Below are 15,406 nucleotides of genomic sequence, written 5' to 3' on the forward strand. Positions count from 1 at the left end.
AACCACCAGAATGAGCAGCTTAGTGATGGACCAAAGCTTTAACCTAAAATCTAATAGTTGAGTTTTAGCCAACATAGTATTAATTGTTGCTCAAAAAGCCATTCAGTAATAATAACATAGTAAACCATGTTTGTGTGGCTAAAGATAAAGTGCTAAGACAGGGGGCTCAGGTAAGTGTCAACATGCTGACCAGAGTAAAAAACCGACATTGACCAACATTTTTATCAGAATGGCAATGAAGAGTTTTGACAGGATGAAAAGAAAAGCCGTCCTTTGTGTTATTTTTCATGGTACATTTTGTGTTGTTTTGTAATGCTGGCTTGCCTACAGTGGTTTCCTGGCCCATGGCCATTTGAAGTATGATAAATGCCTGCTTGAAAACCTAATGTCGTGGAGACAACAAGGGAATGAAAAGAAACATGCCTAGACAATGTGTAGAAAAAGTACACACATCCCAACAGATGTGATGGAGAAAAAGTGGAAACAGGGCAACAGGGCTCACACTACAGGGCTTACACTACAGGGACTTTCTGTAACACTGATCTTACTGGCTTTTACAAGAACAACAGACCTCTGTGAGGAATGTTGCTTTCTCATTTAGGGTAAAACACCCCTGGAGTTAAGGGGTATCAATATCACAAGGGAGATATATTCCTCTTTTGTCTGCCTTTGCTGCAGTGAGGTGATGGTTAGTGTGCTGGTCTGTGGGCCAGCTGGGACACATCTCAGTTCACCCATGCACACACGCACCCACAAACACACATACACACTGAAGCTTGCTCTACCCTGCGCGCTATCTTTCAACAACAAGCTGAGCAGGGACCAGACGGAAAGAGGTCCTATTTGTGCAGGAAGATAAATACACTTCTGCACCCAGTCCTGTCCCCTCCAGATTAGAGCAACACAATAATGAGCAGGGGCGCTGGTGGAAGGTCAGAAGAAAGCAAGGGTAAAGGATAGAGTAACAGCTTACTACCAAAACATCCCCCCCGCACACATACATGCAGGAGTAATCACAGACTGACACGCATGCTTTCATCTTCAATTGTCAGAACTTAACATTCAATCAATGTCTAAATTAGCAACAATATTTTTTTCCCCCTGTACTGTGTTTTTAATAAAGACTTAACCATTCAGTTGTGTGTATTTGTGAAGTTAAAGTATGTCCCTTCTGAATATGATTGAAATCCCTGTGGGGATTTTCTATTTTATGCTATCTTTCCCAAATCATTCTCTCTGGAAAAGCTCAAGGATTTACAACTTGATGGTGTCACAGTTTTTAAAAACACACTCAAGAGTCACTGTGGGTGTGTGTCAAGTATCTGGTCATCTTATAGTGGGATGATGGCGAGTTCAAATGCATCCAAATAACCACATACATACTGAAAATATTGAGGAAGTCAAGTTGTTTACAAGTTTTCTTCTGTGAGTCAACAGTTTCATAACCTTTTATCAGCTCCTCCTCTGTTCAGGATGGTAACATTCAATCTCAGACCACAGAATTAGGCAATTAATCTTCACTCTGCTATGAATGCATGTTTTTGCACTAACCCTTCTGAAACGAACCTCTGAAGGAGGACCCGTCACTGTTTTCTCTTGGTCCACCTCGAACCACTGCCAACAAGCCATTCCATTCTGTTTAAAGTCTTTTCATGTTAAGACACACATCAATCCACACCTACAACATACCTGAGGAAACAAACCTTCTCTCAGGATATGTACTGTGTGTGTGGGGTGAACATGGCCGGACACGTCCTTTAAACACACCGGGAGGCGCCCAGCGGGAGTGCCGGCAGCCCCTCTTTTCAACACTTCGGCGCGCTGCACACAAACACAGTTGCCCTTCCCATGGTCCTTTTGTTCCCTATCGTTTTGTTGAAGTTCCTGTCATGGTCACTGTCAGCCTACTCTGGACATTTATAACTGACAGTTATACTATACTTTTGGACAAACATGCACTTCTGTGAATGATACTCATTTTTGGGGGGGACTACGTGACACTACTTATGCTTGAATCGCTGCGCAATTGCAGACAAGCTTCTGAAATTAGACATTTTATAACTGACGCAGGAAAACATGCATATGCTTGCCGAAACAGAATTATAGCAAATGTACTTTACAGATATTCAGACAATTACCCTAGGAAGAACACTCCCGAGCACCCCACTGGCAAGCTTCTACACAGACCTGGGAACACACTGACTTAAACTGTTTCCATTACTTACAAAACTCTCAGGTGAACTCAGTCGACTTGATGCAGACAAATAGGAGTTGGAAGAGTCTTTTTTGAAAAGGTGGTTAAGTAAGACAACATGCTCAAATCTACAGATGAACTAAGGCAAGGACTAGAAACTGGTGATGAGACTGAAGCAGTGGCCTGGGGCCTACAGTAAATGAATGTCACAGAGTGAGTCCGCAGTGAAAGGTTATCTCCTGCACTGTCCTTCAGTGTCATGCTGCATCCTGTGAATCTACCTGACACCTTGGTGAGGAGACGGTGCAATGGAGCACCCAGAGCTACAAAGGAATTACTGATGAACAGATTTCATGCACAAACTGCTGTAATAACTCAATTCTCCAAGCAGCGTCTGTTTAAAAGTGCATATACTAACTTACATGCACTTTTAATCACACATGTAGACATGCAGCATACACTACAATACTACTCAGTACACCCTGCCTTTTACTCTAGTAAATGAGAAATAATTTGCTTTACTTATTCAGCATCTTTGACACCCTTTGTTGGCATTTTGCATTTACAATTGATTAGAATTTCTCCTTTCACCTCCCAGCTAAAACACATTGCCTTATTTTCTGGAACATCATCGTAAATTCACAATTCCCAGAGAAAAGCGATACATGTTGTTTTTGTGCGGTTTTTTTTCAAGGCCATGAGCAGGACATTGTATTACACCTGAACTGATGAAATTGCGACACTGCTCAAGTCTGAACTCATGTCCTTCATTGACATTGGTATCAAGTTAATGCACCTATTTGGGTTTGTTTTGTAAATTGTGACATTGCACTATAAAAGAAGTGAAGCCGAGGTTGTCATTGAAGAGCTTAAGCTTTTTACACAAATCTTTGATACGCTGTGATTGAGGATCCCTGTTGTCATCTAGAAACCAGTTTATGGAATATTATGGAATGTGTTTTCAGTCGTACTACGCCCACAGCTAGAAAGATATACAAGCGAAAGTACATGGAAATTTGTGCCCGCCAGCTTCACTTTCCCTCTTTGGACGGAGCAAAAGTAGGTTACTTCCACAACATGCCAAAACAATGTTGATCTTAACAGAAGTGTGTATCATCTTCACATTCATGACAACAAGCCCGGTGTTAAAGGCAATTATACTGTTCAGAAAAAGTATCCATCATCTGTGAATCCAACCCTGTGTCAGTATGAGTTTAGAGAGAGACAACAAGTAGGTGGGTAGAAAAACATTTTCCATGCCACAGTAACCAGTTTAATATTGGAGGGAACCAAGCAGCTTAATCAGATTTCAGATCATTGAAAAATGAGCTTACCTGGGTTATGCCATTTACATGCATTGATCCAGAGCTGGATTACTGGAATAAACGGGGTTAATAATGGAGCTGTCGAGAGGTGTAAATAAAGCCAAATGCATATGAAATGAGGTTAACAGCCCTGAAACAATTTATTGGCAGCTGTTCTCTCCAAAGTATTAGTCAATCTGTTGGCCACATATATGTAGTACAAATGTACGGCATAAAACTATATCATTTTCTGAGTATACAACATTCCAGACTCCATGCCAAAACACACGGACAATAATGTTTTATTAATGGTACGAATGATTTGTTTTCTGTTCTGTTGTTGTCATGGTGTGGCCTTATTCATGCTGAAATATAGTGCTGTACATCTACACGTGTTTGAATGTACATAGTGTATGTTTAGATTTCATGTTTGCCTGTTGTTGATGCGCAGTATTATTTTATTTTTTTATCTGGTCCCTGATTTCTTGTTTAACGCTGATACTATTTGTGACAATAACGGGTTAATTTTGTCAACAACCTTTCATGCTGTGCACAGAAAAAAAAACAACATTTTAAATATTTAATTACATGCACTGGCTGCAGCCTGTGAAGGAAGAGTATTGCAGCCCAAGATAGCTGCAAATTACTGAATGATTCAAAAGGCAGGGTAAACTTAAACTGCCTTTACAAAGCAGTAAGATACAAATTACCAAGAGTAGGCCAATAAAAAAAAACCAGGATTGTGTCCTGAGTTTATTGTGTTTTTCATTTCATTGAAGATTTTGTGTTTTTCATGATTTGTCTAGGGATATTTTAATGTTGGCATGTGCCTTATATTGATGAATTGTGATGCAAATAAGAACTAAAGCTGTATTCATGACACCATGTTTGTAAGGTATCAGTCTTATGTCATACTGCTATGTTTAACTGTTCCTGTTTCTTTAGTTTTTTGGGAATATCCAGCACTGGAGGCATCCACGGATGTTTTCATCTACACAACTGCACAGAGTTATCACTGGGCATCTTCTTGACCTCAGTCCAACACTGTACATGATTACTTCTCCCTGAGGGACACCATTACGGTTAGTTTAGTCGAAAGAACACATCTGCTTGTAGCAGACTTCAGTATGAACAGCATAGGTCCAACACTAAAAAGATGGCGTCCTTTTGTGAACAAAGTAATATCAAATGGCAGTGACTTTCACAGTTGTTATCCAGTACATATCTCCCGGACTATGCAGTGACTGTGGGCTTTTGAGTGTTTTTGACACCGTTCCAGCCACAGGGGCAGGGAGCCTAACAACTGCTGTGACATTCCCAACGGACTCATCCCTTTCAACTTTTCGGTGTTTCTCCTGCTTCCTGATCCTGATCATATACTGCCTCATTGTGGTGAAGGCAATATTCTTCAGTGGGTTAAGAGATTCATTCCTAATTGTTGGAAAAGCAGAGAGGCAGGATGTAAACTGTGATCACAAAGGTTAAAGCCAAAATACTACTAGGTTTTTTGTTAGACTGCGGTTATGTTCAGTAGAACATTTACTGTAAATTAACAGACATAGTCAAAATACTAAACAACATAAGGGATTAAGACTTATATCAGTTCTGCAACTAGCAAAATCATTGCAGTGTTATTTCATTGCGATTGCAACTTTAAGACAATTGAAACTGTGACTTTGTGTTTCCTGTTCAATTTACTGCCGTTGATCTGATGTTGAGATTTAAGGAATGAATGCATGACGTAAACAAAGTTTGATGCCCTACATATTCTCTTAATATCATGCACCTTAAGTTGAACAGGTAATGTTGCAATGTGTGATGGAAATGCAGCAATCAAATGCCCACACAACCATCCAACAATGAAATTAAACACCACAATTATAATTTCACAAATACATAAGACCTTAAAAACACAGTAATATAATTACTTTAAGATGTTTACGTGACGCATGTCTTCATCAAAGCGCTGTTATAATCATGTCAAGGTCATCCCTTAAAGTCTGCATGTACTGTAAATAGCCGCCAACTGCTCTCCACGTATAGCCCTGCTATTCATTACTTTGATATAAAACATATTCTTCTTTCAGACCTAGCGAATATAGATGTGGAATACAAACACACATAATATAAATGTTTGATCTCATGGCTTAATACTGATAGCACAAAACAAATGAAAATGCAATTCTACCACCAAACCCATTAGACATAAATGTGTGTCCTCATTTAAAATAGTAAAATTCAGTTCTAAATAGTTTTGCTGTTCCGAAAGCAGCTTTCATCCCATTTTATGAATTCAAGCCAGAGATTAATGGAGATTATTGGTTGTGACATTATGTACTAACTGTAAGACTAATCTGCATTCACACCACCAGCAGCCGACCTAATCCTGCTCCTCTGTCTGATGGCTGATTCCAGCCAGCTGTTTGTAACCTGCAGTACTGTAACCTAGGTGAAACACGTACCAATAATTTTAGAAATTAGGTAAGCAATATATATAAAACATCGATGTTTCTGTAATCATACATTCACAATATGTCAAGTTACACATAATTCAAATGCACATGGCCTTGGTTGATAAAATATGTAACCTGGTTCTTATGCAGCAGAACTCGCGGATGAACCAACAAAATATACAGCACCTGCATATTCATAATTGTGTCGGTCCACCCTCTCTCCCTTCAAAATGACCTTAAAAATAGAAAACTAAATATTTATACTGTATATATAAAAATGATTATTATTGATTATTAATACAATGACAATCCTTTAAGGAGATAAACACATTTTAAATGCATAGTGCATTTTCTGCCATTGAAGTACACATGCAGATTTTCCCTCATCAGGTTTTAACTGAGAATCCAAACAAACTATATGCCCTCTTTTTTATATGACCTCTGCCAACTTGCCATTTTGCTGGGTCTTACTTCCCCAACCTTCCCAGTCTCAACATGTAACAAATGTTTTAAATAATTTGAAAATCTCACTGAAGAAGTTTGCAGTTATGTGGAGCATATGATTAATTTGATATATAATTACAAGCCTTAAACTGCATGGCATTGCGGACTTGTTTTCATAGTTCTTATCCAGCTGAACTTAGAGTAAGCCCATTATTCTCCCAGACATAATTCTGCATTACAGCATGGAAATTTATAATGATCCAAAAGCATTGCTTTGGTGTGTGTGAAATCAAAGGGCATGTTGAACAGACATTCAAAACTGTGAAAAATATCTGTCACAGTAGAGTGGTTAACCCACTCATGTAAAACTAAACTCATGTTAAACCACTCATAATGGCTGGTGCACATTATAGCAGAATTAGGAAGTGATAACAATTTAGTTTTGTGTCAGTGTGAGCTTTCACAAACAAACAGTGCTGTCGCTCATCAAAGGGAGACACTTGTCATCACAAGTAGGTCTTTTTGTTGTGATAAGAGTATAGTAGTATGCACAGTATAATCCAAGGTTTTTGGCTTACTGTAGTCCATCAAAACACAACTTTTTTTCACTCTCTGATTTAGTATCTCAAGTAATTAAGGACTGTAATCCTGAAAATCTCCATGCACACATTTCCTGTTGTTGGAATTCCTTTAGCTCAATATGAACTTTGGAGGGATATTACTGAAATTAAAATTAAACTTAAGGAAAAATACACAAATGTTATCAAATTTCAGGATTATTATGGGACCTTGTCACCCTCCCGTGGTCTCATCTGTGACGTTATCACATTCTGGATATATTCGTCAGAGGTCTGCTAGTGTGAAATGCCAGACAAGCTGCTTAGACCTCTCTCGAGGCAGACATTTTGTGTAACTAATAACCTTAATAATGGCTGCATTCCATTTGGATGAGTAGGCTACGTCCCCTGATATTGCACATGTTGGTTTATAGCTTACTGAAACACCAGAGCAACCACTGGTAACAGTTACACCTCTGCCTGGTATGACGAGTCATACGGTACACGTTGTGAAAGGTCTGCTGTCACTCTGGCCAAAATCAAGATGGATTTTACATCAGGTAATGTGAGATGCCATTGAGTCCATTGCAACACATAGTTAATGCTAGACATCAAAGATAGTACAAACTAGTTCTCTCTTGCATTGTTTTATTAGCGTCAGGTAGAACTACATTCCACTTTCCAAGTCATTTTCTAAATTACTAATGTGCCTTCAACTCTCTAAACCACTGTGAACAAGACAGAGGTCTGGCCAAATGATGATAGCTGTCATAAAGTTGACTTGTCTGCCCTTAAGTATAATGCTTAACGATCTTTTAACTACAGAGGGTGTGATGCAAAATTCACATCACTGTTCCACTTTACTGCTCCAGTAACACCAGGCAACTCTTCTTACCCAAAAAAGGTTCGATAAACTGAATACTTGCCCAGCATCAAAGAGCAGACAAAGTTAGCAACTAGCTAGCTACTGAAGAACCACCTTGCAAACTAAAAACCAAAATACTGTTTTTTGCAGCACTTGGTAGAGACCAAAACGAAGGAGAATGAATATTGGACTTACACCCATAAGGTGGCCAGAAACACATCATAGCTGGATGTATAAGGCAACAGCTTGCTAACACATATCTAAAAGAGCTGATCAAAGGCAACTAAACTTGCTTAAGATTCTTAAGGATTTTTTATTATCCAGAAATGCCCCTTTTGATCTGACTAACTGTTGACCTAGATGACTGAGAAACTTCACACATATACTCTTTGCTAACACAACACAAGCTATATAAATAATTTAAGCAGATAAGTCAACTTTATCTGTTTGTCAACTTGTTGTGAGGTTCCTCTGCACCAAAGTAGACAAAAAATCTAATAAACTAATTAAAGTCAATTTAAAACCTTTAGAATTAGGTTAAATTGTGCCCTTCTCAAAATAGTGATATATGTTTTATTTGTAAATCAAGAGTGGGATTTTGCTTTGGTATGCTAGCTTTTATATTAGCTAGCACAAGTTTAAGTTAGCCTGTAACTGAAGAAACACAGGTTAGCCTAGGCCGACGCTCTTTAGTAATGTATATTGATATGTATATATATGTACATAGATTGTGTCTATGGTTTAAAATAAGTGTTAAATTGCCTCATTTGTGGAGACTTTTATATACCAAAGCTTGTGTTTAACCACATTCAAAAATCAAATGAAATCAAATGAAGCAATTAAGTTAATAATATTGTTATTAGTTAGTCATTTCTTGAAAAAAGGAACATGCATGTCAATAATTAGCAAATCAAAAATTTCTCTCTTGGTATAATATATGGTTGTAAGTGAAGTGGCTGTGCTTCACTAACAAAAAAGGATTTTTTTAGCAAACATTTCAGTAAGAACTACACTGAGCTACCAATGCTGTGTTCGCATGAAAGCCCAGAAATGTATTAATGTTGAGCAATGCCAGCAAACCAACATAGCTCTACAGTAACCTAGATCCTCTTAATACACATCGTGGCTTTACCCTGATTATTGCAGGGCTGTATTAACTATACAGCAGCAGTAGATGCTGCATACTTAGCACAATGGGATTGTATAGCAGTCTTGTCAATGTATTGATTTACATACAAACATGGAAGAAAATCACATTCAATAAACACGCCACAGCAATTATACCAAATGAAAATTAGTAATGATAAGTAATGAGACAAATAATTATACTGTATGAGCTTTAAGTCCAGTTAGAAAATGATCTGAAAAATGTCTGAATTGTTAGATGGATAATATGTATGAAGTCTGGACTGATGAAATTTGAAAGGACTGCTGAATGTAAATGCTGAGAAGACCAAAGAAGTAGAACAGGATTTTAAAATCATCACTCCTGTATTAGTCATCTAACCTCAACAAACATGCATCATTCTTTCAAGCTGCAGTGTTTTACAGATTAAATGAATCAACTGACACTGTAGTGAACTAGACAAAATATTGGCTTACACAATACTATTACCAAACAAGTCTGTGGGAATCATGTCTCTGCAAAGAAGGAATTAATTTAGCTATGAATCTCTGTTATTTCTGCTGTACAAGGAAAATATAGACAGAGGCTGCTTTTTTCCTACACACACTGTAGCGAAACACTGGGCAGCAACAATCACAACCACCATCTGATGAAACCCCCCTCATTTGATATGTTTATTAGAGCCCAGTGACTGAAAGGCTCTCCTGTCACACCACACCACTCTTCACACATGTGCTTTGTAACAGCTGTGCTCTGCAAACAGGTATCAACCATAACCTGAATCAGCAAACCTCAACTCTGCCATGAAAACTGGTCTGTCGCTGCAGAATTGTTACTTCTGTAGACACAAAAGACAGAGACCAAATATGCTCACTCATGCCTATAATAATAGCTTGTAGAGGTATGTCTTTATAAATGTGGAGTACAAATCTGAGTGATTGTGAGAAAGTGTCTAATAGGAGAGGAAAATGAGGGGACAATTACTGAAAATGGCCATGGGCTTTTTTTTATATATCTTATAAATATACATCAACCTATCTTGTCAGAGTAGAGTAGACGAGCGGAGATTCAGCAGGGCAGAAAGTCTACATAAATGACCCAGTGAACAAGGCAAACAGCCCCCCCCCCCCCCCCCCCCCCCCCCCCCACACACACACACACACACACACACACACACACACACACACACAGCATAACCTTAGTCGAAACAAATCCATGCTTCCAGCTGGTCAATCTCATTAGCCTGTACCTCTACCCTGGGCTAGAGACACTACAGCATTGACAGTTGAAAACACTTCAATCATTCTTATCTGAACAAACACACATCCTGTACACGATAAGAATCTCTGTGGTGAAATACAGTAAATTAGCAGCTTTGTCACAATCAACTGTTTGTGAAATTGTCCTTGAATGTGCTATTAGGGTATAATGACCAACCTGTAGATGCTTGTTGATTCATACTGCCGCCAGACAAACTTGTGGGGTAAGAGCAGAACCCAGTAGCCATCAGCAGCTGTCATTCATGTTCTATGTCTAGCTCTTCTAAGGAACTCTCCCAATTCACAGAAAGATGCATAGCTCGGGGCACAATTCTGCCTGTCTACCACCTCAATGCAGCAGCTGCGACCTGTATTTAGTGGGACTTCACAGTGACAGATTAGTGACAGAGTGTGCATTCACAACAACATTGTCACATTAATTTACTTTAGAGATATATATGGCCTTAATGTGCAATAAATAAATACTCACAGGAATGAGAATGATTTGCATGTTTGTTAATTATGAGTATGAAGGCGGTTATAGGGTGATGTGTTTTTGTGTGCTGCACTGGACAATACTGGACTGCCAGTATTGTGTGTTGCACTGATTTCTTTTACTGATACAATGCTCCCACCCGTCTGCATACACCCACACACATGCACACACAAAATGCAATTATGTAGGTCTCCTTCATGGGGTCTATGGATCGACAATAACCTCAGGGCCTCACTTACCACATTTGTTTCATTATACAGACTTTTGATTGAGATTGAGCCATGGAGGGCAAAAACATTATTAAATATTAAGGGCTAAACGGCAGATATGACATAAAGGTAGGTGTCCTTTTCTTTTTTTGTCATCTCATCTCATACCCTTGGTTAAAAGAAAACAGTAAATATAACACAGCACACACACAGTTTGGTGACAGAAGATGATCATGATATGCTAACTGCTAACAGTCTTCTGTGACAGAGGAGGACTCATTGTCTGAATGGAGTAGATTTTACTTGGACAAATAGACAAAAATGTGTCTGTAGAGACGTCGCCCTCCTGGTTACTTCCATACCAAGCCTACTGACATATATTCAACAAGCTTAAAAGAGGAGTAAATACAAAGTGTGCACTGAGGAATAAGTCAGATGGGATTCATTTCAGGTGGCTGCAATTATACTGCATGTGGTCCACTGTGAATTGTCTTATTCTGTCAAACAAATATGTAAAATATGCATGTGCCTGTATTGAAAGTTAGGCAAACTTCCTTTTAAAGGCAGTGGTGATGTGTCTTCATCGGTGACTTCTCACAAAGAAGCACTGGACTGCCAGGAAATACTTTCTGTTGTGTTTACACTAAGACACAGTACTTGACTGAGCCTACTCTTTCTTTTCTTTACAGCACAATAATGTCAGATGTTGCCGTTCCAGTCAGATACAACATGATCTGCTTGAGGGACAGATTTGATAGCTTAACATGAACCTGTGTTTACATATGTTTGAAGAATCAGAAGAACAGTATTTCTTGCTGTTCTCTTCTTCTTTGGCAGGAACCCAGTGCTCCCAGCTGACTCAGTCCTGAGGAAGGGGTGCAGGTGGTAAGCGCTGTGGGTAGCCTGTTTTTCAGGCAGCCCTTAGGAACCTGAAGACAACAACTGCATCACTGAGAGAGCTGTACACAGTGTACGTTCGGTCCCTCGGTTCACACACATGGGAGCTTGTGTACCTTCACACGGGAGGGATTCAAGGCAACTTTGGGATGTGTGCTAATTGGGCCTGGAATCAATGTTTGTGATCAGACAAAGCTGCTTATGCAGCAGTTCAAGGTTCAAGCCCAAGACACAGTGGCCCATAATATAGATGCCCTGATAGGGTGTTAGGGAACTTAAGTAAAGGGAAAGAGGCAGTCAACTGTTGATGTGTCTATGAAAGGCTATGTTGAAAACGGCATGATGGGGGAGGAGGCAGGATCAGAAAAGAAACAGTGATGAGATCAATTACACTTTTTGTTTGGAAGCCTCTCAACATCAATGGCCCACCAGAGCAACATTAGCTATGTTGGGTACTTTGAACTAAATAAAAGAGATCTACAGAGGCCCTGCAAGCGGGCGTGGCAAATCTCTCAGGTAATACAGCGAGGTGGCTGTGCCAGTTTGATCACGTCACTGACGATTTAAGTGGCAGAAGAATTGACGGGGGATGTTTAGGCTGTTCAAAGTACTCATGAGGTAATAAGGTCCATTTTGTGTTACCTCTCTAATGGGATGATGAGTTTAAAAGCCAGAGTGAGTGTGGAAAAATCAAGAAGAGACTGGAGCATTTGTGTCTCATGAGCACAGGCTAAGAGGATTTAAGAAGGTGGCAGTACAGGGCACACATCACGTTCCAGGCCACAACACTTCAGTGGAAGTAAATGTATGTCCCATGCAAAGGTAGTAGAGATTTTTTATCATATGTGAGACATATGATCAGATTGGCTCAAAACCTTCAAAGTATGAAAGACTAGCTCCCTCACATTTTGAATTTGTATTGCAGGCTGACCAACATGGGACATTAGTTGTAGACACAAGTAAGGAGTAGCTCGGTGACAAGCACCAAGAGGTTTTTAAGATCTAGTTACACACGCTGACACAACTTTGTAATTAAAGTAGCAGAGACTCATTTTACCAAGACCAAGAAAGACACTCTCTGTGTTGACAAGTGGAACTAGCAAATCTAGTGAGAACAGAACGCCCCATGAAGTCTTTCACTAAACAACAGAAATGTGTGTCTGTGCATCCACGTACACATGCAGATTAATGAATATACTTGTGTTCAGTCTGCTGCATCAACACCGGTGCAACAGTATGCTGCATTGTTCTTAATCAGTAACATCCACAGCCTAAACAAAATGATCAGCCTTAATTTTCATCCTGAATTAAGCCATGTGGGGGAGAGAGAGACAGTGAGGGAGAAAGAGAGAGAGAAACTATTATCAGTTGAAACAACATAAATACACATGACTATCATCAGTGCCATATACTATACTGGCATTATACATATACTATAAAATAAATAAATAACTCCTTATTACAAATAAAATGTGCCTGATGTGATTTTTAAATCACTCCCTAAGGGCGACATCTACTGACCAAAGTCCCTTCCTGAACTACATGTTATCTAAAATACTACTACTAGTAGTGCTACTACAACAATCTAAAAAAGAGAAAAAGCCTAAGTGTTGCGTGGTAAAGTTATAATTATAGTTGGAATTATAGATAATTTAATCGTTTCAACATCAATCCAGATGGAAACACAAAACACACTGCTAGCTCTCTGCCTGCATTTAAGCTGCATGTGCATACGGGACTTGGACTAACGATAAGCTATGTCAAAGTGTGGGGTATTAAAGCATTAAAGCAGGGCGTGAGCCTAAATATAGCCTAGGAACCAATTTGCCTAGGGCAGCATGATTTTCCACACGTGATGCCATACCGGTGATACAGGCCGCTGTCCCTGGTCCTGAAACTGTGCCGGGTCCAAGCAATGCATGTGCTCTATGTTCACATAAGAAACGACAATTTGAAAAAAGAGAAATCTGCATGTGACGCTTGGGGAGTAAAGTTGGATTAGAAGGTGCCTACAACGTTTAAATAATAATGCGGGTTTGCAGGATGCAGATAGTTCGATACACAAAAACTGCAATTCCTATAAGCAACAGTGCGAGGCGCATGTCTGATGCAGTTCAGGGGAAAGAGAATGGGAGAGAGAAAGAGAGTTTGATTGATCATGTGGGCTATGGGAGCCTGCGAGAGTTGTCGAAAATTGCTGCATAGACGCCCCTTAGGCACCTATCTGGTACCCACTGACTCCAAACCATGCTGTGGCCAAAATAACCAGAATTCACAAGCGTGCGTGTTACCAAATGCCCTAAACCAGGGGCTGTTAACAGACCGCTCATTCTTCCGGGTTGGACTTCACCGGTAATCCACAATACATTAACTTACCGCAGTCCTCACACAAGATCTTCCCAACATCCTTTTTTAGGTTCTTTGCACTCGTGTCTAGAGGCGCAAACGATGCCTTGAAAACCAAGGGCTCGTCAGTGGGGTCCATGAAAAAAATGTACTTGTGGTTCTTCTTCACTTTGGTGCACGGAGCCTCAGATCCAAATTCCCCCACAGTGACGAGCTGTTCTCGCTCCAGACCCCCGCTGTTTAGGGGCCAAACATCCAGCACTTTGACATTCACACGGTATGGCTCCGCAGAGACGTTCACAGGCGTAGACTGCACCTTGCCCTCGATCACCACGGCGGATTTGTAAGCCTGGTCCTGCAGGGAATTCAAACTCGGGGAGTAGCAGGCGAATGAGACCCCGATGACCAGCATGGATAAATGTACTGAATCAAGCCTCATGCCGCCTGCTTTGGCTCGGTGGTCGCTGGTCGCGTTGCGGCAGGGCTCTCTCGGCTGCGGGGCGATGGCGATGGAGCTGGGTTGAATGAAGAGACAGCAAGTAGGCTCCAGTAGCACGGCAGCGCGGCAGACCTTGCATAAGTGTCCATGCCATCGGGATCCGCTGCTTTTTCGAGTGATTTTCAATGGGTAAACAGCAGCTTTGAAACGAGGAAACCGCGGGATTGTGCTGGGTTTCAAACACAGTCACTGCTTTCTGCTAATAATAAGGCATTGTAGATAGGCTAAGCAAGGAATTGGCGGATTCTCCCCTCCAGAAGATGCCCCCTATGCTGCCATAGTAGCCTTAACTGCAAGACGACGCCACTCTTATCTTTGCCCAAAATTGCAGTGATGGGGTGCCGCTATGATGGTTTTCTGTATCATCTGCAGCGGAGGGAAAAGACGCAAAATGCTGCAGTGAACCACAAGTTTGGTAGTCCGGTCGCAAAACATAAGCCGCGTTTCATTCCAAAAAATAAAGCAATATTTCTGGTCGGCAGCTCTAACGCTAATACGGAGCCTTCCACCGCGGCTCTCTCTCCGCCTCCCCCACTAGCCACAGACGGAGAGAATATAATGCCGATTGCCAAGGGGCTCCGTCAACAAAAACGCAGGACTGGAGCACTGAGATATAGGCAACCGATGGACCAAAGGGTCGATCTCCTCACTCCCAAAACCCAGTTACTGTATGTCAATCACTCCATGGTGTTTTATCAGCGGTGATCTCACGCTATAATGAAACAAACGGAATCCTAAATCCATGACTGTCGCTCCT

General features: G+C 40.5%; 1 protein-coding gene across 3 annotated transcripts in view; it reads right to left on the minus strand.

The window, feature by feature from the left end:
- Nucleotides 1-14,604, minus strand: part of nrg2a (neuregulin 2a) — a 70,066-nt gene extending 55,462 nt beyond the window's left edge. For all 3 annotated transcript variants that reach the window (XM_038709465.1, XM_038709462.1, XM_038709463.1), the window contains exon 1: nucleotides 14,181-14,604. In XM_038709465.1, coding sequence (XP_038565393.1) covers nucleotides 14,181-14,589 — 409 coding nt within the window. In that variant the 5' untranslated portion in view covers nucleotides 14,590-14,604. The remainder of the gene's footprint in view (nucleotides 1-14,180) is intronic.
- Between the last annotated feature and the right edge of the window lie 802 nt (nucleotides 14,605-15,406).

The sequence above is a fragment of the Micropterus salmoides genome, unplaced genomic scaffold (assembly GCF_014851395.1).
Source record: "Micropterus salmoides isolate LMB-PRFRI ecotype aquatic unplaced genomic scaffold, ASM1485139v1 Ms_hic_scaffold_9, whole genome shotgun sequence".
NCBI classification, from domain to species: Eukaryota; Metazoa; Chordata; class Actinopteri; order Centrarchiformes; family Centrarchidae; genus Micropterus; species Micropterus salmoides.